General features: G+C 42.8%; 1 protein-coding gene across 1 annotated transcript in view; it reads right to left on the reverse strand.

Annotated features, from left to right (window-relative positions):
* Nucleotides 1–25,932, reverse strand: part of SLC9A6 (solute carrier family 9 member A6) — a 117,211-nt gene that overhangs the window by 48,681 nt on the left and 42,598 nt on the right. The window contains exons 2-4 of the mRNA XM_077491081.1: nucleotides 7,223–7,422; nucleotides 894–971; nucleotides 578–654 (exon numbers count right to left, since the gene is read on the reverse strand). Of these exons, the coding sequence (XP_077347207.1) occupies nucleotides 578–654; nucleotides 894–971; nucleotides 7,223–7,422 (355 nt within the window). The remainder of the gene's footprint in view (nucleotides 1–577; nucleotides 655–893; nucleotides 972–7,222; nucleotides 7,423–25,932) is intronic.

A 25,932-nucleotide genomic window follows, 5' to 3' on the forward strand; every position in this document is an offset into this window, starting at 1 on the left:
GGCTGCTAGAGGAGGGGAAAGTGTGCCGTGCAATTGGCAGTAAAGCGACGCTAAAAATAGTGGCGTTATACCGCCGATGCACCCACCGCCTCAGTGTGAAAGGGGCCTTAGAGCAGCAATTCAAAGATCTGGTGGATCCAGGGAAACTAAGGGCCAAAGGGGACCCAATCTGCACAAGGGTGCCAGCTGTATGATCAGGTCCTCAGTGCTGGGCTGGTAGTGTTATAAGATGGATCAGCAGTATACTTTGTGTGTGTGTGTGTACTTTGACCCTTAGACTCTGCGCTACCTGCTTCTGACCACTAGACTCCTCAAACATTCCTTACCTTATAAACTCTTATCTCCTTGAAGAAAGGGTCAATACACCTTTGCAATCTTAATTGTTTAGTTAGATCTCCATCTCTCCAAGGTTGCCTACCCCTGGTTAACATCCTATCATTCACAGTACTGGCAGTGTCCGCATCGGTGCTTCAAACATCAGAGACACTAAAACATCACAGGCAAAAATTCATGCTAAATTATGAGTCGATATTTCACAATGTCATACTGGTATTACAGCCAGACAAGAAATACTTACCCTATGACAAAACAAGAAATTGCAGTTCCTAGGAAGGCATAGGCCAAGATAGAGCCCAGATTTCGGAAGAAATGCCTCTGAAAAATATATAATGTCAGAATGGTTTATTACATGATTTCCCACAGTGAATAGGAATACTTTACTAGCAGAGGAACGAATCAGCAGACAGAAATGCAACTTGGTGCTCTTAATTGAGATGCTGTGTTCATATTTCATGTCTGAGGTTTACAACCACTTTAAGATGGCAATACATTTATGTTTTGGTTTTTGGATTTAGATAGACTTTGTTGACTGTGTGAAAACTTCTATACCTTACCCGCTTTAGGCTATATCCTGCGTAAAATATGATTGGCGGAAGAAGAATGTTGAAAAAAACTTCAGGATCAAATGTAACCTGTAAAATAAGAGAAAATGCTCAATCATTCACCCTGCCAAAAAGAAGTTATATATTTTTTACGAATATTGACACTGCATACTGGCACCTTTATGTTTACCATTTTCCTATGGTAATTACAATCATCTCTAAAACTTGTTTAATTTGAATTTAAAGTTGAATTCCATGTTTGCCGAAACATTAAATAGTTTGTTTGGGACACGCTGTCCAATGTGAACTATTTCCATTACTAAGAGATGCGGCCACGGTGTGTGCTGTATCATGCTGTAGTAGAATTAACTACATATGTTATGTGGCTGCTGTTCCACAGCAGTACAGGTAACTTCCTATCTGCAGTCGAAACAAAATTGGAGAGGCAGGTGGATGATATCACAATCTCCACCTCAAACAATCAAAAAAGCTTGGAATTACTGATAAAAATGCAAGACTTCTCCAGAATGGCTAAAAAGCAGTCAGGCCAACTTGATATTGTTTCAGCATGAGACGGGAAGCCGTCCACACTGCTTCGGAACACAGTGTAGCTGATGCCACATCACTTAGTAATCTAAATTGTTTGGGCCACCTTGGCCGAAACAAACTACTTAAAAAAGGTATTAGAAACCACCCTGTCCCCCTTTTTTTTTTTTTTTTTTTTTTTTTTTTTTTTTTTTTTATTAATAAAGATGTTATACTTACTCGTTATGTGGAATGAGGTCCCCTGAGAGCTCCTCCTCAGAAAGCATCAGTGACCTCTCCTGAAGACGTCAGTGTGCCAAAATGTGTTGGGCGGATCTTGACATCACTTCCGCTTTCCTATTTCCGGCCATTGGAACACAGATTGATATAGGGAGTACTATGGAGTAGCCCTCTTGGCTTGTGTAATGCAAGCATTGATACTCTTGAATAGTTTTAGTGTTCATGGTTCAAATAAAACTGAATTATATTTGCACAACGCGGATTGCTCCTTGCGGGCTGCTCTGGTGCTTTTCAATGAGTTTGGGCGCTTCTCGGGTGTCCGAATGAATTGATCAACATCTATACTTTTTTCTCTAGACCCTTTACCACAAGTTACCACAGCAAATACTCCCTTACAGTGGGTAAATAAATGTAAAATATTTAGGTATTCAAATACAGCGTGACCCTAACAAATTCTATGACCAAAATATATATCCCACATTTCTGTTTTTATTGTGTAAAATCTACTATTTGGTTGACCATTTATACCATACTTCTTTTCACAATAAAGTGAAATTCTTGACCGTGAATTATGCTATTGGAGGCTGCCTTGGGTTTCATCTCCCCATACATACACACATAACGGAGAGTACCAGCGGAGGATTCTTCCGCACAGAACAGGAACACGAGGCTGCATTTTTTTCTTTTTTAAAGTGCTTGTAGACCCACTTTTATAAAGGGGGTCATCATATTCTGGTGAGTGTGGTGGCAAAGGAGGGGAGCATCGAGAGGTTTCATCAATGAACACTGAATGCTATGAAGTCTGAGCACTGGCCACTTTAAATTTTCACATAGTGGACTTTATATTTTGGGATTTTCCATGTTTACCACAAATAATTGTGTATCAGAACCTGGTATGGAGTATAATGTTATGCATTAGAGGGGGTTTTAGGTGTAAATAAAATTACATTTATTGAGACGGATTTATAGCCATTTGAGTATGAAACCCACTTATGAGATTTAAGGCACCGTTTGTACTTTACATTTTTAAGAAGTAGTTTTGCATATATTAGAGTGCTGCACTAGTTTAAACAGACAAAAACATAGGTCAATAATGTATATCAGTGGAGCCTGTTCAAATTAATAGCAGTGCATCCTATTTACAAACTGTTGTTGTGGAAAACATATCTTCAATGCAGGAGAATAAAAAACATGTTAACGTGCTAAAAAACAAAAACAAAAACACACACACACACACACACACACACACACACTAGTTTAGTACAGCCTTTTTCAATCAGGGTACCTTCCGGTTTCTTCCAGGATGCCTTGCCAAAATGCCTCAAAATTACCCAAAAATTGTATAAAAGCCAGCAGGCGGATCAAGCCTGCCCTTTAGTTATATAAAGTCACTTTTCATTGAGCTTCACTACAACCTTCTAGCCACCAGCGTACTCACAACCAAAAACGTCATTGGTTGATGAGGAGGATGTCAGACATCTGTATGGCATCTTTGTTTGCCCTTCGGCTGCACTGGGATCATGTTAGTTGAGTGAGAGGGAAGAAAAAGATTGGAATACCAGAGTGCAAAGGTGTATTTGCTTTGGAAGAATAAATCATGTTGGGCGTCCTATATGTGTGGATATTGCTGTGTTATGTAAAAACATTCGTTCACTTTTCTACATTTCAGAATGGGGTGCCTTGGGTTTGTGCAGAATGTGTGCCTTGATTGAAAAAAGGCTGAGAGATACTGTCTTCTTCATGAACCCTGCTATTTTTTGGACTCTCAGGAATCTGTACTCTTCAAATGCATATTCAATCGTCCCTGCGCACGTTTGTAACCAAGGATTGTTTGTTGCTGCACTCCCTGTATCTTGTATTTGGATCCCCTGCACGAATCGCTGTAGTTGTACGGCGGCCGCTTTAAGGGGTATAGGGAGCGCGCGCTCGCCGTGGCACTGAGGAACCGATGCGTGTGCAGGCATCTGCGATTGCTCCTGACAGAGCCAGAATGAGCATCTGTGTGTGTAAACACACAAATCTACGTTCTGGCAGGGGAGAGAGGAGACAGATCGTGTGTTGTGTGAAAGAACACATTTAACCCCTTGATCGCCCCCTAGTGTTAACCCCTTCCCTGCCAGTGACATTTATATAGTAGTCAGTGGCTATTTTTAGCTCTGATCGCTGTATAAATGGCAGTGGTCCCATAAAAAGTGTCAATAATGTTCGATCTGCAATGTCGCAGTAAAAAAATAAATAAATCGCAGATCGCCACCATTACTGGCAAAAAACTATATTACATATAATATATATTTAATACATATTGTGTTATTTCAAAAAATTGACGCTTTTTGTTTATAGCGCAAAAAATAAAAAAACGGCAGAGGTGATCAAATACCAAAGGAAAGTTCTATTTTTGGGGAAAAAAGGGACGGCAATTTTTGATTGGGTACAGTGTCGCATGACTACTCAATTGTCCGCTAAAGCGACGCAGTGCCTTATCACAAAAAGGGGCCCAGTCAGGAAGGGGGGTAAATCCTTCCGGGCCTGAAGTGGTTAATTCTGCCAAACCTTTTTGTACCAGGGAAGCATAGCATACCTGTAGGGATGAGTGGCAGCACATGAAAAGCGCAGTCCAGTATGTTTTAACATGCACAGCCGCACACAAAAAGCTAGCTTCTAGCTTTTTCAGTAAAAGGATTTTACCAACATGCAAAACACAACTAAAATGTAATACTTCACATTGAAACCACACATGCGCTATACAGTGCCTTGAAAAAGTATTCATACCCCTTGAAATTTTACACATTTAGTCATGCTACAACCAAAAACGTAAATGTATTTTATTGGGATTTTATGTGATAGACCAACACAAAGTGGAAGGAAAATTATAAATGGTTTTCACTTTTTATTTTTTACAAATAATTATCTGAAATGTGTGGCCTGCATGTGATACACCTAACTATAAGGAATAAAAAAAGCTGCGCTACAAAATTTCATAAAATTGAGTCCATAAAAACCCACATGCCAGGAAGATCAAGGAAATATAAATGCTGTAGTCACTGGTTAATAAACACCACAGTGTGCATGCACAAACATAAAAAAGTGCCCGATAACCATAGCTGTAGATTCTGCTTACCAAATGGCAAGCATTAAAGGCAAGTGGTTTGAACCCAGCCTGGGCCTTTAAGCTTGCAGGTGACCACAGCACAGATGTTAATTGGGTGAAGCCGTCTACTTCATCCGTCCCAATGTCTGTGCGCGCTCATTGAATGCTCAGGAAAAAGAGGACTACCATGGTGTAGTATATTCAAAAATGTATGAATTAATTAAAAGTTGCACTTACAATTCAGTAGTAAATTGAATGCATATAAAAGAAAATGCCGGCCAGCATACACAAACGGAGCCTGTCCTCCTAGTCGAAAAGTGTGGTGACGTCACTACGCGTCCTCCTCCAGGCGCATTTTGTCATCAACAGACGTTATCAATGGGGAACAGGCAGCGTAGTGACTCACCATCTTAAATACAGAATCCAAGCCTCGTTCTGAGTCACAAGTAACTGGATCCGGGGACGCCATATTGGATATGGGCAAATTTTCCCTTACTGCTAAAAACGGGGACAATTACGTCCACAACGCTTTAGCAAATCAAGCGTAAATAAAAAATACAACTTTTTTTTCGTAAAAATTTAACTATAGCATTCAGGATAACTACCGTTCCGCTATTTAAGGTCTAAATCTAGAATAATGTTACAAACATGTGGAAGAAGGTGCTATGGTCAGATGAACCCAAAATGTAACTTTGTGGCCTAAAAGCAAAAACGCCATGTGTGGTGGAAAACTAACACTGCACATCACCCTGAACACACCATCCCCACCATGAAACATGGTGGTGGCAGCATCATGTTGTGAGATGCTTTTCTTCAGTAGGGACAGGGAAGCTGGTCAGAGTTGATGGGAAGATGGATGGGACCAAATACAGGGCAATCTTAGAAGAAAACCTGTTAGAGTCTGCAAAAGACTGGGGCGGATGTTCATCTTCCAGCAGGACAATGCTGGAAGCAGCCAGGGCTACAATGGAATTGTTTAGATCAAAGCTTATTCATGTGTTAGAATGGCCCAGTCAAAGTCCAGACCCAAATCCAATTGAGATTCTGTGGCAAGACTTGAAAATTGCTGATCACAGATGCTCTCCATCCAATCTGACAGATCTTTAGCAAAATTTTCTAAAAAAGAATGCCCGAAAAATTTACTCTAGATGTGCAAAGCTGGTAGATGCATACAGCTGTAAGTCTTTTGGGGTAATTGCAACGAAAGGTGGTTCTACAAAAGTATTGACTCAGGGGTGCTGAATACAAATGCACACCACACTTTTCACATATTTGTAAAAAAAAATTGAAAACCATTTATCTTTTTTCTTCCACTTCACAATTATGTGCCACTTTGTGTTGGTACTTCACATAAAATCCCAATTAAAATACATTTACGTTTTTGGTTGCAACATGACAAAATGAAAAATGTCAAGGGGTATGAATACTTTTTCAAGGCACTGTAAACAAAAAAACACATTCAATTAAACGGTATTTCAACACACCAGACAGATTTTACATTTTAAATATTTAAAAAGCACAACAATATAATCACACAGCTGAGAATATTAACATCTTCCCACCGAGCATACGCAGATGTGCATACTCGGCTTTCGAGGGTTATATTTGGATGATGCCTGCAACTGCAGGCATCATCCCGGTACCTTTTTTTTTTTAAGAGCGGGCAATCGGCTATCCAAGGATAACAACCGATGCAGCTAAAAGCTGCTCGGCTGTTATCCCGGAGGAGCGTCCCACCGGGAGGCCCGATCGACAATCCACTGCTTCTGGCATCTAGTGACAGACTGTCGCGAAGCCGGAAATGGCTTCATTCCAGTCTCCTGGATGTAAACACGGAAGCGACGTCACTTCCTGTTTACTCAGCTGCCAATGGTGCGGGATTTAAAAAAAAATATACAGTATTCAGATACACTGGTTTCGGTGATCTGAATACTTTGAAGTTGCTGCTGCCATGTCTGAGTCAATAAGGAGCGAGAGAGCCTCTTGTGCACATCGCTGGAATGAGATCAGGCTCAAGTATGTATTTAGGGGAGCTGCGGGGGGAATCTGCATACAGAAGTTTTTTTTTACCTTACTTTGAAACCACTAACACATTTAGTTCTGTTTTCACATTTCTACTACTTGACAAACATGTATACTAATAAAGATATTACCTTTATCTAGGCACACTGAAGAAAGTCAGTGTATTCATCTATAGCTCAACATTAACAAGTAAAATATGTAACTAGGTTACTTTTCTGAACAAAATTAGACATCTCTAAACAGGTTGCAGCCAGACAGATCCTGCCGGTGCTACCTATGAACCTAATCACATGGGAAACAAGGTAGTAAAATTATTAGAATTACTGACCTACTACATAAAATGAAGTTATTAATACTGCAGAATGTATAGCGACTAACCAGTTTTTACACGTGAAGTGCGTGCTGCACAAGGTTCATTAATACATGCCCACACATGATACTGTACCCACCATCCACCCATTCTCACCTTCCGCAGCATTTCATCATCCTGGACGTTGTTCAGCTCCTGAGAGCTGATCTCCCCTTTCAGGGTGTACTCGTAGAACTTGCCGCTCACGTTCACTACCAGTGTGGCCGTGCTCATTTCCTGCTCACAGCTCATGGTTACATTGTTGACATCACTAGAAACATGGATACCATATCGCAGCACCACTCCAACGATGAGGCCTGGAAATCAAGAAATTTGAAAATTACAAGCAGCATTAGGATTACCGATTTTCAAACATATTAAAATGAACACTATAGGTCTTCTCCGATAACATTTACTGTACCAGTAGGACATGTGCAACTCTGGCCATACAAAGTACTAAACCAGGAATCTCTGTGGCCGTCTTTTCTGTTGCAGCACACAGAAACCAGTGGGGAATAAATCAACACATGTGGAAACACTTCATACATAGTCATAGTAGCTCATTGACTAAAATGTATAAAAAAAAAAAAAATAAGAAGGAGGTTGTCTATTCAGCCAATACCCAGGTATAGAGAGATGCATCAACGGGGCATGCACGTCACCCCTAATTACTACCTACTCGAGAACCATCGGCTGCTGCGCGCTCCAGTATGGTGTATCCTGAATGAAGCCGGTATCGTTCTCATCAGTGACCGAGATTGATCTCACGGGGATTCAAGTCCATTACCATCTGTCTGACCCCATTGTGGCCCCTGGATGAGAGCTGCAGTCTGATTCCAACTGGTGATTAAAGGCCCAGGCTGGGTTATTAGCCGCAAGCGCTATACAGCTTACTGTCTGGTATGTGGTGGAGAGATTGTCGTGTTTGCGAGTCAGTGTCACACTGTGAAGATTCTGAGAAGTGATCTATTCAGTTTGAAGACTGACTGAACACAATTGTGTTATTTTTCCTTGTGGGGACTTTGAAAAGTGTTACACACTCATGCCACAATTTTTGCAAATAATTGTGACAATTATATTTGAGTGGAATCTGAATTGCGGTTTACATATTACAAAGAGCAATTCATTTTTTTGATTAGGGTTTCTCACATTACAAAATTAAATACAGATGATAAATTGTGCAATTACATGCAATTGTGTTATTGTCACCAGATGACTCCGAAAAGCGATTCACACACTTGGAAGAGCGATTCCCAAATTTCACAAATTTTTGCCCTTTGGTGTCTTGGTTTCCGTTTTATTTTTGTAATTGTTCGCATGATTATGAGCACAGCTCATTTTTATTCTTATAGTTCTGTATGTATCTTACAGCTGAGCCGCTGCTGCTCTTCCACTTATTTTATTTAGCATAATAGTTTATTTAGTGCGGTTTACTTTTTTTATAGAGAGACTTATCTTGGAGGAGTAACACATTATTGTGCATATACTTTGGTTACCATAGAAGGACATGCTCAAACATTTGGTATCTCAGAGTAGTACATCCACCCCCTCCAGAGGTCTCTACATTTTTCTTGTTGCTCCCCAACAGTGTGTATCAGCCTCTATAATGGTATGTACTTCCCTTTTCAAATCAGATAGTATAGGGCAATCTCCTGATTGGCTAACTGACTTTGATTGACAGCAGTGGGAGCCAATGCTGCCGCCACAGGAGGGAGAATCCTGGATGGCTGAGGCACTCATGGACAATCGCTGGATAGAGAGAAGGCTCAGGTAAGTATTAGGGGGGCTGCTACACACAGAACGCTTTTCATATTAATGCATAAATTAGGATAAAAAAATAAATAAAAAAAAAACCTTCTGAGTTTACATCCACTTTAATGGGGGGGGGGGGGGGTGTGGACTTCTCTTGAAGATGGTATTCCATGAAAAAGAAGGTGAAATGGAGAATTTGAGATTGGTCTAAGCCTCCAAGCAGAGGCTTCCCCACCACCTCACCCATGGTACGTAGGAGAAAGGCAGCGCCACATTACTAGTGAGCAAGGAGTGGGTGGGGCCTATGAGTTCTGACACTCTGACCCCACCCCATGTCATGCTGCCTGTACACCAGGAGTCGGAAGGCCGTGGAGGGAGAGCAGTGATACTAGTGAGTCTGCGGATGGTGAGCAGAGCTCGGGTGGCAAGGAGCAGGTAGGTCAATATGGGGAAAAAATGAAGTTGAAACCCTGCACCTTGGTTGCTATGAAGAATATGCGAATTATACAGAGTCAGCTTCAGTAACAATGCACACACATCAGCAATACAAATGAATGAGAAAAAAAATATATAAAAACCACGTGCTAGATACTATAGTAACATATCACCTGTCAAATTAAATAAACAAACCTATTAAAAATCTGTTAATAAAATTATTTCTGAAATCAGACTTGCACCCATAGACAATCCACAATGTAAAAACATATATACAAACTGCTTATGATCTTTGTAACAACAAAGTTATATGTAGTTAAAAAATCCTGTTTGTATTGTAATAATCAAATCTGGAATGATAAACGTGTTAATGTTTTAACCACTTACCGACCAGCCGCCGTCATTATACGGCAGCAGGTTGGCTCTATTGCGAGAATCGCCGTAGCTGTACGTTGATGCGTGCAATAGATACAGTGGGCGCACGCCCGGAGCCGATGCACGTGACTGGCAGCCGCAATGTCTGCTGGCCACCCCCGCGATTGCTCCACAGAGAGCCAGAACGAGGATCTGTGATGTAAACAAACCCATTCTGACAGGGGAGTAGAAAGATCTGCTGTTCCTAGTGACCAGGAACAGCGATCTCTCGCCTCCTCCAGTCAGTACACTCCCCCTACAGTTAGAAACACCTCCCAGGGAACACATTTAACCTCTTGATCCCCACTAGTGTTAACCCTTCCCTGCCAGTGCCATCTATTCAGTAATCGGTGCATTTTTATAGCACTGATCACTGTTTTACATGTAACTGATCCCCCCCAAAAAAGTTAAAAAATAATAATAATAAAAAAAAAAAAAAAAAAAAAAAAAAAAAAAAGTGTCTGATCTGTCTGCTACAATGTCGAAGTCCCGCAAAAAATAAATAAATAATAGCAGCTCATCACTGCCATTACTAGTAAAAAAAATGAAATAATAATAATAAAAATGCTATAAATCTATCCCTATTTTGTAGACGCTATAACTTTTGCACAAACCAATCAATGTATACTTATCGTGATTTTTCTTTTACCAAAAATATGAAGAATACATATTGGCCTAAACTGAGGAAGAAAAATGATTTTTTTGTGTTTTTGGGATATTATAGGAAAAATTTAAAAATCTAGCTTTTTTCTTTTTTCAAAATTGTCACTCTATTTTTGTTTATAGCGCAAAAAAAAAAAAAAATTAGGCGCAGAGGGGATCGAATACTACAAAAAGAAAGCTCTATTTTTTGGGGGGGGGAAATGAAGTCACGACCGATCACAGATGGTCACACCCACACTGTGCATGCGCGCAATCTCGGTGCGCGTCGGTGGCGGCGTGTTGCCCCGGGAACACTGCTCGTCACCGACGCTGGTAAACAGCCATTGGCCGGCTGTTTATCCACGTGATTGGCTGTGATCCTTTCACATCCGATCACTAAAATGTAAACAAACCGCGGTAACGAGATGCTACCGGCTTCTCCTCCTCACACACCGATCGTGTGTGACGAGGAGATTGCGGTAACATCTCGTTACCGCTCAGTGTACGTACACCAATCATACTGATTGCCCCCCCCCCCCAATAAAGAGGACCTTTCACCACCCCTCATAGTACCTGTCAATCACAGTCCATCAGAGTATTTTAGTACCAGTCACAGTCCATCAGGGTACCCGAGTACCCATCACGGTCCATCAGGGTACCCGTCACGGTCCATCAGGGTACCCGAGTACCCGTCACGGTCCATCAGGGTACCCGAGTACCCGTCACGGTCCATCAGGGTACCCGAGTACCCGTCACGGTCCATCAGGGTACCCGAGTACCCGTCACGGTCCATCAGGGTACCCGAGTACCCGTCACGGTCCATCAGGGTACTCGAGCACCCGTCACGGTCCATCAGGGTACTCGAGCACCCGTCACGGTCCATCAGGGTACTCGAGCACCCGTCACGGTCCATCAGGGTACCCGAGCACCCGTCACGGTCCATCAGGGTACCCGAGTACCCGTCACGGTCCATCAGGGTACCCGAGTACCCGTCACGGTCCATCAGGGTACCCGAGTACCCGTCACGGTCCATCAGGGTACCCGAGTACCTGTCACGGTCCATCAGAGTACCTGTCACGGTCCATCAGAGTACCAGAGTACCTGTCACGGTCCATCAGAGTACCAGAGTACCTGTCACGGTCCATCAGAGTACCAGAGTACCTGTCACGGTCCATCAAAGTACCAGAGTACCTGTCACGGTCCATCAAAGTACCAGAGTACCTGTCACAGTTCATCCGAGTACCTGTCACAGCCCATCAGAGTACCCGAGTACTTGTCCCAGCCCATCAGAGTACCAGAGTACCCGTCACAGTTCATCTTAGTACCCGAGTACCTGTCACCAGGCCATCAGAGTACCCGAGTACCTGTCACCAGGCCATCAGAGTACCAGAGTACCTATTTCCAGCCCATCAGAGTACCTAATTGCAGCCCATGTCTCATAGAATATACGTTGGGGTGTTTGCTTTCCAAAATGGGTCATTTTGTGGGTAATTTCACTGTCCTGGTGCTCCAGGACCTTCAAAAGTGTGATGGGTAGGAATGAAATGAGATGTGTCATTTATGCTCCTAGAACGCCTGAACGTACTACTTCAATGTTCGGCCTCTCTATGTGACCAGGCTGTGTAAAAGTCCTACACATGTGGTATCGCCATACTCGGGAGGAGTAGCAGAATGTGTTTTGGGGTGTAATTTTTGCTATATACATGCTATGTGTTAGAAATATCTTATAAATTGACAACTTTGTGTACATATTCCAAAAACTTCTGGAAAAAAAATGAACCCTTCAAAAGACTCATTATGCCTCACAGTTTATACGTTGGGGTGTTTGCTTTCCAAAATGGGGTCATTTTATGGAAAATTCCATTGTCCTGGTACTCCAGGGCCTTTAAAACTGTAATAGGTGGTTGAGAAATGAGATGCGTCATTTTTGCTCGTAGAACGTCTGAAGGTACTAACATCAATGTTGGTGCTCTGTATGTGGCCAGGCTGTGTAAAAGTCTCACACATGTGGTATCGCCGTACTCGGGAAGAGTAGCAGAATGTATTTTGGGGTGTAATTTGTTGTATGCATATGCTGTGTGTGAGAAATAACCTGATAATATGCCAATTTTGTAAAAAAAAAATTATATATTTTATATATATATATATATATATATATATATATATATATATATATTAAAAATAAAAAATCTTCATATTGCAAAGACTTGTGGGAAAAAAATTACAACTTAAAAAAACTCACCATGCTACTTACTTAACACCTTGGAATGTCTACTTCTGTAAAAAGGGGTCATTTGGGGGGTATTTGTACTTTCCTGACTTGTTAGTGTCTCAAGAAATTAGATACAACTGATGTACTGAAGCCTGATCAGATGTGATCAATTTTCAGCGATTGGCACCATAGTTTGTAGACTTTATAACTTTCACAAAGACCAAATAATATACACTAATATGGGTTATTTTTACCAAAGATATGTAGCAGTATATATTTTGGCCAAAATCTATGAAAAAAAATTACTAATTAGCAAAAATTTATGACAGAAACAAAGAAAAAGGCATTTTTTTCACAAATAATGTATTTTATTTATAGCACAAAAAATAAAAAACCCACTAGTGATTAAATACCACTAAAAGAAAGCTCTATTTGTGGGAAAAAAGGACGCAAGTTTCATATGGGTACAGTGTTGCATGATTGAGTAATTGTCATTCAAACGGAGAGCGCTGAAAGCTGAAAATTGGTCTGGTCAGGAAGGGGAGTAAGTGCACTGCATTGAGGTGGTTAAGGGGGTAAATCCTTCCAGTCCTTAAGTGTTTAACCACTACAATACAGGGCACTTTCGCCCCCTTCCTTCCCAGCCCAATTTTCAGCTTTCATCGCTCTAGCGCTTTCAGTGACAATTGCGCGGTCGTGCTACACTGTACCCAATGAAATTTTTATCATTTTGTTCGCACAATAGAGCTTTATTTTGGTGGTATTTATTCACGACTCCGTTTTTTATTTTTTTGTGATATAAGCGCAAAAAAGCGGAAAATTTGGAAAAAAAAACAATATTTTCTTTTTTCTATTTTAAAAGAAATCCAATAAAATCAAATTTTGTCATAAATTTAAGCCAAAATGTATTCTAATTTCTGCTACATGTTTTTGGTAAAAAAAAATTCCGTTAAGTGTATAATAATTGGTTTGTGTGATCACGGACATACAGTGGTGTGAAAAGTGTTTGCCCCTTCCTCATTTCCTGTTCCTTTGCATGTTTGTCACACTAAGTGTTTCGGAACATCAAACCAATTAAACAATAGTCAAGGACAACACAAGTAAACACAAAATGCAATTTGTAAATGAAGGTGTTTATTATTAAAGGTGAAAAAAAATCCAAACCATCTTGGCCCTGTGTGAAAAAGTGATTGCCCCCTAAACCTAATAACTGGTTGGGCCACCCTTAGCAGCAACAACTGCAACCAAGCGTTTGCGATAACTTGCAATGAGGCTTTTACAGCGTCCTGGAGGAATTTTGGCCCACTCATCTTTGCAGAATTGTCCTAATTCAGTTACATTAGAGGGTTTTCGAGCATGAACGGCCTTTTTAAGGTCATACCACAACATTTCAATAGGATTCAGGTCAGGACTTTGGCTAGGCCACTCCAAAGTCTTAATTTTGTTTTTCTTCAGCCATTCGGTGGTGGACTTGCTGGTGTGTTTAGGATCATTGTCCTGCTGCAGAACCCAAGTTCGTTTCAGCTTGAGTACACGAACAGATGGTCGGACATTCTCCTTCAGGATCTCTTGGTAGACAGCAGAATTCATAGTTCCTTTTATCACGGCAAGTCTTCCAGGTCCTGAAGCAGCAAAACAGCCCCAGACCATCACACTACCACCACCATATTTTACTGTTGGTATAATGTTCTTTTTATGAGATGCAGTGTTCCTTCTACGCCAGATATACTTGGACACACACCTTCCAAAGAGTTCCACTTTTGTCTCATCGGTCCACAGAATGTTGTCCCAAAAGTCTTGGGGATCATCAAGATGTGTTGTGGAGAAATTGAGACGAGCTTTGATGTTCTTTTTGCTCAGCAGTGGTTTTCTCCTTGGAACTCTGCCATGCAGGCCATTTTTGCCCAGTCTTTTCCTGATGGTGGAGGCATGAACGCTGACCTTAACTGAGGCAAGTGAGGCCTGCAGTTCCTTGGACGTTGTTGTGGGGTCTTTTGTGACCTCTTGGATGAGTCGTCGCTGCGCTCTTGGGGTAATTTTGGGCGGCCGGCCACTCCTGGGAAGGTTCACCACTGTTCCATGTCTTCGCCATTTGTGGATAATGGCTCTCACTGTGGTTCGCTGGATTCCCAAAGCTTTGGAAATGGCTTTATAACCCTTTCCAGACTGATAGATCTCAATTACTTTCTTTCTCAATTGTTCCTGAATTTCTTTGGGTCTCGGCATGATGTGTAGCTTTTAAGGATCTTCTGGTGGACCTTACTGTGTCAAGCAGCTCCTATTTAAGTGATGCCTTGATTGTGAACAGGTGTGGCAATAATCAGGCCTGGGTGTGGCTAGAGAAATTGAACTCAGGTGTGGACAACCACAGTTATAGTATGTTTTAACAAGGGGGGCAATCACTTTTTCACACAGGGCCATGATGGTTTGGATTTTTTTTCACCTTTAATAATAAACACCTTCATTTACAAATTGCATTTTGTGTTTACTTGTGTTGTCCTTGACTATTGTTTAAATTGGTTTGATGTTCCGAAACACTTAAGTGTGACAAACATGCAAAGGAACAGGAAATGAGGAAGGGGGCAAACACTTTTTCACACCACTGTATGTACGCAAATGATCATGTACATATGTGTGCAGATAATCATTGGGACATGTGATTTTAGTGGGACATATGTGGGGGACATGTTTTTATTATTAGGGACATGTATGTTTTGGGGACATGTGTGGGGACATTGTGTTTATACTGTGTGGTGTGTTATGTGTTTACACTAGACTGGTGATCAGTGAGTAAAAAGCTGTAAAAAAACAGCTCATACTCACTGATCATCAGCCGGCTGCAGCGATCTGCTCTCCTCTCCTCAGCGATGACTTCTGTGTGAGGAGAGGAGGAGCCGATTGCCTAGCAACTGGCTGTTTGTTTACATCACATGACGGCCGTGATTGGACACGGCCGTCATGTGATCAGGAGGGCCAATCACAGAGCCCTCCTGCCAATCTGAGATGCGCCGTGTCTGGGTGACACGAGCACATCGGGATCGCGCCGCTGTGCGGGCGCGCGCGATCCCGCTCCTTCTGATGGACGTTCCTGAACGTCCTATCAGGAGTAGAAGGCTCCCACCCGGCCGTATATGTGCATTGGCCGGGTGGGAAGTGGTTAAAACAAGGTTAGTCCTAACCTGTAATATACGTTAAATACAGTTCTGTAAGCAACGCCTTATTTTCTGGCAGTGCCCCTCCCGAGACTAGACGCTGGATCCGTCCTTGCCTCTAAGGGATTTTTTTTAATCCAAGGAGTGATAGCTTCCCAAAATAAACATATTTTAAGGTAGGACCACCCGATGCAGAGGAATGTACCTTGCTGATCACATCCCCTCTAACAGCGGTCGCTGGCAGTAGGAAATATCTGGGCAAGGCGTGAGGGAGTCTTGTACCATCTGGTGAAAAATTTATATGAGGATTCTTGCATTTGGGAACTAATAGTTGAGGTATGGGGGAGGGGTGAACTCCAGTCCAAGTTCCCTCTTCCATTCCCTGATGTAATAAGGATCCGTCGGTGAGCAAGTACCTAAAACTAATTTATACATTTGGGACAATAAAAGTCTGGAGTTAGGGAGCTGTCAGCACATAGATTCAAACGCTGTAAGGTTTTTCCCCAGATGCAGTTTATATTCTAATTTGGAAATAAAGTTAGTCAATTGGCGATGCCTCCAGTTCGCGAATGGGAAGGTGCCATAGGAGGATTGTAAGACTTGAAGGGGTAATGGAATCCTTGAGGAGCAATTTTCGCATATGATGTATCCCCTGGCAAAAACCATGGATATCTCCCTAGTGGAGATGTCAGAGGAGGATAACGATTAGTACTATTTAACCTATCCCAGACAGTCAATATTTATCTTGTTGGGGGGGTTTGGGGGAAGAGGTCTGCAGCTACCATTTTTACCTAAAAATGGATCCAAGCACAGATGTTATTGCAATGCTATAACAGCCTACTGGGTTGGACAGATAAGTAAAGAACAAGAAAGGCTGAGGCAGTTTTTCCCAGAAATATTGCAACTAAAAATGCATGTGACATTGAAGAAACCTGGGCATTTTCAGATGTGAAGAAACATTCTCTGAACCTCCTCTTCAGCACTGAAGTCACAAGATGCCCCTGTACTGAGGTCACAAGATGCCCCTGTACGGAGGTCACAAGATGCCCCTGTACGGAGGTCACAAGATGCCCCTGTACGGAGGTCACAAGATGCCCCTGTACGGAGGTCACAAGATGCCCCTGTACTGAAGTCACAAGATGCCCCTGTACTGAAGTCACAAGATGCCCCTGTACGGAGGTCACAAGATGCCCCTGTACGGAGGTCACAAGATGCCCCTGTACTGAAGTCACAAGATGCCCCTGTACTGAAGTCACAAGATGCCCCTGTACTGAAGTCACAAGATGCCCCTGTACTGAAGTCACAAGATGCCCCTGTACTGAAGTCACAAGATGCCCCTGTACTGAAGTCACAAGATGCCCCTGTACTTGCTTCCTGTACTGTGGTACATACATACAGTATCTCACAAAAGTGAGTAAACCCCTCACATTTTTGTAAATCTTTTATTGTATATCTTTTCATGTGACAACACTGAAGAAATGGCACTTTGCTACAATGTAAAGTAGTGAGTGTACAGCTTGTATAACAGTGTAAATTTGCTGTCCCCTCAAAAATACCTCAACAAACAGCCATTAATGTCTAAACCACTGGCAACAATAGAGAGTACACCCCTAAGTGAAAATGTCCAAATTGGGCCCAATTAGCCATTTTCCCTCCCCGGTGTCATGGAATTCATTCGTTTTACAAGGTCTCAGGTGTGAATGGGGAGCAGGTATGTTAAATTTGGTTTTATCGCTCTCACTCCCTAATACTGGTCACTGGAAGTTCAACAAGTCACCTCATGGCAAAGAACTCTGAGGAGCTGAAAAAAAAAAAAAAAAAGAATTGTTGCTGAATTGTTGCTCTACATAAAGATGGCCTAGGCCAGTGATGGTGAACCTTGGCACCCCAGATGTTTTGGAACTACATTTCCCATGATGCTCAACTACACTACAGAGTGCATGAGCATCATGGGTAATGTAGTTCCAAAACATCTGGGGTGCCAAGGTTCGCCATCACTGGCCTAGGCTATAAGAAGATTGCTAAGACCCTGAAACTGAGCTGCAGCACATTAGCCAAGACCATACAGTGGTTTGACAGGACAGGTTCCACTCAAAACAGGCCTTGCCATGGTCGACCAAAGAAGTTGAGTGCACATGTTCAGCATTATATCCAGAGGATGTCTTTGGGAAATAGACGTATGAGTGCTGCCAGCATTGCTGCAGAGGTTGAAGGGGTGGGGGGCTCAGCCTGTCAGTTCTCAGACCATACGCCGTACACTGCATCAAATTTGGTCTGCATGGCTGTTCTCCCAGAAGGAAGCCTCTTCTAAAGATGATTCACAGCCTGCAAACAGTTTGCTCAAGACAAGCAGATTAAGGACATGGATTACTGGAACCATGTCCTGTGGTCTGATGAGACCAAGATAAACTTATTTGGTTCAGAAGGTGTCAAGCATGTGTGGCGGCAACCAGGTGAGGAGTACAAAGACAAGTGTGTCTTGCCTACAGTCAAGCACGGTGGTGGGAGTGTCATGGTCTGGGGCTGCATGAGTGCTGCCGGCACTGGAGAGCTACAGTTCATTGAGGGAACCATGAATGCCAACATGTACTCCGACATACTGAAACATAGCATTACCCCTCCCTTAGTAGACTGGGCTGCAGGGCAGTATTCTAGCATGATAACGACCCAAACACACCTCCAAGACGACCACTGCCTTGCTAAAGAATCTGAGGGTAAAGGTGATTGACTGGCCAAGATTATCTCCAGACCTAAACCCTATTGAGCATCCTCAAATGGAAGGTGGAGGAGTGAAAGGTCTCTAACATATACCAACTCCAGGATGTTGTCATGGATGAGTGGAAGAGGACTCCAGTGGCAACCGGTGAAGCACTGGTGAACTCCTTACGCAAGAGGGTTAAGGCAATGCTGGAAAATAATGGTGGCCACACAAAATATTAACACTTTGGACATTTTCACTAAGGAGTGTACTCACTTTTGTTGCTAGTAGTCTAGACATTAATGGCTGTGTGTTGAGTTTACACTGTTATACAAGCTGTACACTCACTACCTTACATTGTAGCAAAGTGTAATTTCTTCAGTGTTGTCACATGAAAAGATGTAATAAAATATTTACAAAAATTTGAGGGGTGTAATCACTTTTGTGAGATATAATAATAAATTATATATACCGTATATACTCGAGTATAAGCCGAGATTTTCAGCCTCTTTTTTGAGGCTGAAAGTGCCCCCTCGGCTTATACTCGAGTCGCCGCTGTCTGACTGCTCGATCAGCGTATCGAGCAGACAGACGGCGGACATTAATTTTCAAAAGCCGCGCCTCCTTCTCCGCCTCCGCCTGTGATAGGCGGAACACTGAATTTCCCAGCAGTCAGTGTTCCGCCTATCACGGACATCCGCTCATTCTCATACTACGGACGAGTATGAGAGGATGTCTGTGATAGGCGGAACACAGGCTGCTGGGAAATTGAGTGTTCCGCCTATCACAGGCGGAGGCGGAATTTTGAATTGTAGAATGGCCGCCGAGAAGAGCGGCGATCCATCGGCACGGGACGGAGGAGGCACGGGACGGAGGAGACACGGGACGGAGGAGGCACGGCACGGGGGAGGCACGGCACGGGGGAGGCACGGCACGGGACGGAGGAGGCTCGGGACGACGGCGGCTCGGGACGGAGGCTTGGGACACAGGTAGGCTGGACACACACACAAGGCTGCACGGACACACACACACACACACACACACACACACACACACACACACAGGGATGGATGGATGGATGGATACACACACACACACACACACACACACACAGGGATGGATGGATGGATACACACACACACACACACACACAGGGATGGATGGATGGATACACACACACACACACACACACACACACACAGGGATGGATGGATGGATGGATACACACACAGGGATGGATGGATGGATGGACACACACACAGGGATGGATGGACGGACACACACACAGGGATGGACGGACACACAGGGATGGACAGCCATGTCTCACCCTCGGCTTATACACGAGTCAATAAGTTTTCCAGTTTTTTGGGGGTAAATTGGGGGCCTCGGCTTATACTCGGGTCGGCCTATACTCGAGTATATACGGTATATATATTTATATTTATACAGTATCTCACACACACATATACATTTTTAGAAGAGAAGAGACCCTGGATAACAAAATGATGAGTTGATTTTTTTTTTTTTGTCACATGATATTTGTGCAGAGGATTTTCTTCTATTAATTTTAATGCACACAAACAAAAGAGGTTACTCCCCTCACAGTTCGGTTTGTTCTTTCCATTAGCTGGTCTTTTCCATTTGAAAACCCCTCCCTTACTGGCATTCATTAGGTACTTTCTATTACGCGTCTCTTTCTTGTATAACATTTAACCTGTTATGGGAAGTTGCTGTTTTCTCATGCACTGCTTTGTTTAATACTTACTTGCATAAAAAAAAAATGTATATATTATCACACACCAATTTTTGGTAAAATATAAAAGAAGGCTTTGCACCAAGTACCCAACATGTGACACTTTAAAATTGCGCACGCACGCGGAATGGTGCCAAATGACAGTATTTAACCAGTTCTTTTCAGGAGCTGTCTTATTTTGGGTGGACACCATATGAGGTCTTCCCAGGATGGGCTGCGCCACCAGACATAGCAGATGACAGATCAGTGTGCCGACCTGCCGCCTGTACTAGGTGATCACAGTGATCACAGTGACCATTTACAGCAGATCACACGACAAATGTATACAATGGATGGCTTCCATTCATTGTGTACATCTTTATTGCATGATATGATTGGTCACAGTGCTCACATGGTACAGACCAGGCCAATTACAGCCCATCTGTGGCCAATCACAGCTAATCACAATAGTAAACACAAAATGAACCAATTTCATTTAGTAAAAAATGGTTTGCTTATAGCAGAGAATTTCACTGTTATAAACAATCGGTGTGTAAAAAAAAAATAAAAAAAAAAATGATGTAGCAGTATACTTTTTGGCCTAAATTTTTTAAAGAACGATTTATTTGCAAAATTGTATAACAAATGGAAAAAAACAAAAACAAAAACATCTTTCATTTATTTTTCAAAAAATAAAAAACCCAGCGGTGATTAAATACCACTGAAGGAAAGCTCTATTGGTGCGAAAAAAATACAATTTTATATGGGTAGTGTTGTATAACCGCAGTACTGTCAAAGTCTGACAGGGCTAAAAGCTGAAAATTGGCCTGGGCAGGAAGGAGGTAAAAATGCCTAGTATTGAAGTGGTTAAATATCTCCATAGGCGATGCTTCAAACATCTTTACAGGTTACCAGTTTAGAGTTATTTATACAGGAGGTTAGGAGCTAGACTGTAATGTACAATATAAAGACTATGCTGCAGTATACCGTTTGGCTTACCAGATGTGCAAACCACCAAAAACTTGCACTCAGGACTTTTCCCAACTCGGCATGCAATTTGGTGGGAGTAAATAATACTGAAAGCTGTGCAATTTGTCGCATTAATGTATTTATTTTGCCTGTGTTGAAAAATACAGCAAAATGGCGAGAAAGAAACTGGCGACACCACGGTAAATAATCTAGGAAGTTTTAATACAAACAGCACAACTCTTTTCAAAGATAACTGTAAAACATGCTTGGCTGCAATATGTTGCCACTATGCTAAAATTATATACACGTGTGTTGGGAAGAAACCGTTCTCTCCATTTCCTGGCCCATATGAGGCTGGCACAGTGTTTAGAAGACTCTGGAACTCCTGAGCCGAATTTCTATCAGGTGCAGACAGAGTATGAATGCTGAAATATACCAATACAATACAATACAATACAATAATCAATCCCCTACAGTGTCGTTTTGGGTTTCCCACTGTATTATAAAAGAGAGAACCACGGAAAGGGGTGACTGCGACACCACAATTTTCACATCACATAAAAAAAAAAAAAATCAAAAAAAAAAAAAAAATAAAAAAAAATCATAAAAGTCACAAGTGAACGGAAAAAATAACTGCATTTATGTACAAAGTAACACTGCAGATGGGAGAAAATGGAAAAACAACACCGTTCCGGCACTTGAGAAAAGACAGTGAAACTAGCTGTCACCGGGTACAGCCATGGAAAATAGGACTTGGCTTCTATTGGCTGCCTGATGATAGATAAAGTCAATTCTCTGCAGACAAAAATACTAAAGCTTCAAACCAACAAGAGAAAATTAAATTACAGTCTTAGAAACCACACAAGAAAATCTATATTTAAGTTTGCTGTATCCGCTATAATTACGCCCAACTCTCCCTTGTGGCCTTGAATGTATACTTCAATAAGTACAGTAGTGAAACGGGTTCATTGATGCAGCAAAACATGAACAAGGAACTCCTGAAAATGAAAGAATAAACTGGAGCAGAAGGGGAAGAAGACGAGTTCTAAATAAGGTTATACTTCTAGAGCTGACCTTAAAGCCCCATATACACGATCAGAAATTCTTCCAGCAAAAGTCGGATTTGAGCTTTTGGTCAGAAATTCCGACTGTGTGTATGCTCCATCGGACTTTTGCTGGCAGAATTCCAGCCAGCAAAAGATTGAGCGCACTTTCTCTATTTTTCGGTCGGAAAAAGTTTCAATCGGAAATTCCGATTATCTGCACAAATTTCGACGTGCAAAATTCCTACGCATGCTTGGAAATAACTTGCCGCATGCACGGAAGCATTGAACTTAATTTTCTCGGCTCATCATAGTGTTGTACTTTACTGCGTTCTTGACTGTCGAAAGTTCAGAGAACTTTTGTGTGACCGTGTGTATGCAAGCCAAGCTTGAGCAAAATTCCGTCGGAAAAACCATCCATCCAAGTTTTTTCCGGCGGAAAATCCGCTCGTGTGTACAGGTATTAGAGATCATTAGAGAATTTTGAGTAAAAATGTTCGCTTTAAAGCCTAGTACACATAACTAGTTTTTTTTTTCGTTCAACCCAGTAGGGCTGAAAAACAAAAAACAAAAAAGAATAAATAAAAAATAAAATAAAAAAAAATAAAAAAAAAGGAGGAGCTCGGGAGGACCCACTGTACTAACTCTCCAATGTTCATACAGCAATCTCCCCTGCTTAGCTATCGTGTTTTGACAGGGGGATGGCCCGCCGCCAGAACACTCCGGTCAGCGCTCTCAGTCATTGGCTGAGAGAGCCGATTGGCAGACCTTTTTTGGTCACGCCCCTTTGACAGAAACCGGTCGAGTGCAGTACACACAGGCCGAATGTCGGCCGGTTTCTATTGAACCGGCCAATGCCATCCGACATTCGGTCCGTGTGTACTAGGCTTAACCACTTTAGACCCGCGCTATAGCCGAATGACGGCTACAGCACGGACCTCCTTTGCCGGGGCTACGTCTATTGACGTCGTCCCGTGCACGAGCAGCCTGCGCGCCCCCTGAGGGGTGCGCGCGGCGCGCTCTGTGATCGGCGGGTCTATGAGACTCGCCTGATCACTGATCCGAGCAAGGGGTCGATCCCGACCCCTTACCATGTGATCAGCTGTCAGCCAATGACAGCTGATCATGTGATACAACAGAGCCGGTAATCGGCTATTATTCCTCCTCACGCTGACAGCTCGAGGAGAAAAAAAAAAAGAGCCGATCACTGGCGGCCGTGATCGGGACATCAGTCCCGATCACGGCCAGCCCTGCCAGTGCCCACCTGCCCCCTGCCAGTGCCACCTCATTAAAAAATAAGTGCCCCCCGTCAGTGCCACCCAGCAGTGCCCACAGTGCCACCCAGCAGTGCCCACAATCTGCCTCAACAACGGTGCTGCACCCCAGTGCCACATATCTGTGCCCATCAGTGTCATCTACCAGTGCCCATCAGAGCCACCTATCAGTGCCACCTATCAGTGCCCATCGGTCCCATCTATCAGTGGTACCTATCAGTGCCCCTTAGTGCCACCCATCCGTGCCATCTTATCTGTGCCCATCTTTGCCCATCAGTGTCGCCTTATCTGTGCCTATTAGTGCCGCCTTAACTATGCCTATCAGTGCCCACCAATGCAGCCTATCAGTGCCCACCAATGCAGCCTATCAGTGCCCACCAATGCAGCCTATCAGTGCCCACCAATGCAGCCTATCAGTGCCCCCCAGTGCAGCCTACCAGTGCCCCCCAGTGCAGCCTACCAGTGCCGCCTCATCAGCGCACTTCAATGAAGGAGAAAAATGACCTGTTTGCAAAATTTTATAACAAACTATTAAACATGATTTATTTTTTTGCATCTTTTTTTGTTTATTTAGCAAAAAATAAAACTCCGAGCTGTAATTAAATACCACCAAAAGAAAGCTCTATTTGTGGGAAAAAAATGATAAAAATTTTATTTGGGTACAGTGTTGTATGCCCGCGCAATTGTCATTCAAAGTGCATCAGCGCTGAAAGCTGAAAATTGGTCTGGGCATGAGGGGGGTTTAAGTGCCCAGTAAGCAAGTGGTTAAAGAATGTTTGTTCTATTTTCTAATTGTTAGTGGGGTCAAATCGACATTCATTTTCGACTGTAGTACATGCATACCCCACTTTTAAGTACACAATGGAATTTACTAAAGCTGAAAAGTGCAAAATCAGGCTCACTTCTGCATAGAAACCAATGAGCTGCCAGGTTTTATTACCAAAGCTTAATTGAACAAGCTGGGGTTAGAAGCTCATTGGTTTCTATGCAGAAGTGAGCCTGATTTTGCACTTTTCAACTTTAGTAAATAAACCCCATTGTGTACTTAAAAGTGGGGTATGCCTTTAAAACTCGAACAAAAAGGGCAGAACGTTTTTCTCAAATGAATTTCTAACAGTAAATGTGTTTTTGTTTAAGAGAAGTTCATTACCTCTAAAATTGAATGTTAAAGCGGATCTTCACTCAAAAGGGGAAGTTCTGCTTTAAGTCCTCCTCCCTTCCTCTCCTGCCACATCTGGCAGGTCATTTTTTTATTTCTGTTGTTGGGGGGGTACCAGCTCCCACTTCCACTCAGATCGTTTAGGTCAGGAGTGCCTAACCAGTGGCCCGCGGAGCCCTCTGATGTGGTCTGCAACCTCCTGCTCTGGGATAGAATAGACAGAATACTGTTATTAAAGGTCAGTTTATTACTAAAATCACAGTGTATATATGGGCATATCATTTCTGCAGTGGTTACTGGGCTGCTTTCATACTGATCCGCAGGTGCAGAGCAGTTTACCTGCAGGTTACCTGCACTGAGCCACAAACTTCTATTATTACCTGTGAGTTTGGTGAGCTTTCTGAAAGTGCACCAAACCTGCAGAATATAATAGAAATCTATTGCAAACTGCAGGAAAGCCAAAAGGTACACTACGTTGCACACATGATGCGGGTAAACTGCAGCGCATCAGTGTGAAAGCAGCCTTGGACCCCTTTCACACGGTCAGTCCGACAGTCCGAACAATTGGACCCTCTATTCACCTCTAAGTAGTGGCAGACATAAACTGACTTGTACTCTACCTCCAATACCATCCGCTAAAAAGTATTGCTCTCCAAATGCAGAGTGGACACGGACATGCCATCCACTGCTCAGCTCATTGTGGCCAGCGACCTGTTATCGAGTCGCTTAAGTGGCCCTCGCTCTTAAAAAGGTTGGGCACCCCTGGCTTAGGTGATCCAAGCAGAGGTGCTCCTGTCCCCCTCCCTGCAGTCTTCTCAGACACGTCACATGTTCCAGAAGACTGTGAGACCAAAGTGCAGAGCGGCTTGCACATGTGCAGTTGGCAGCCAGCTGTGGAGCCATAAGCAGTACAGTTAAGATACCAGCGCAGGGGACGCAGAAGGCTAGTGAACTAGCTCAGGTGGGGATAGTGCTGGACCCTTGGTGTCTTGTTATTAAAGTCAACAGCTACAAGATTTGAAGCTGCTGACTTGACTTTTTTTTACAAAGTGGAAAACCTCTTAAAAACGGTAGTAAACCACGCCAAGTAAAAAAAAAAAAAAAAAAGCCACAAAAAAAAAAAAAAAAAAAAACACACACAAGCAAAAAAAATCCCCTGCAAGGCAATGGCATTATGTGCTAGTATGCATTGCATCTCTTACTAGTACATTATGAAATACCTTGGAATTAAGCCCTGGTCTTGCTTCTGGGTTTGCGAGCTCTGGCTGTGTGAGTGGCCGAGACCGCGATAACGTTACTCCTGCACTTGCGCACGGAGGCCCTCAACTTAGGCACTAAGCTATGA

Source organism: Lithobates pipiens, unplaced genomic scaffold, assembly GCF_037356315.1.
Source record: "Lithobates pipiens isolate NorthernLeopardFrog02 unplaced genomic scaffold, aLitPip1_a1.2 Scaffold_1, whole genome shotgun sequence".
NCBI lineage: Eukaryota > Metazoa > Chordata > Amphibia > Anura > Ranidae > Lithobates > Lithobates pipiens.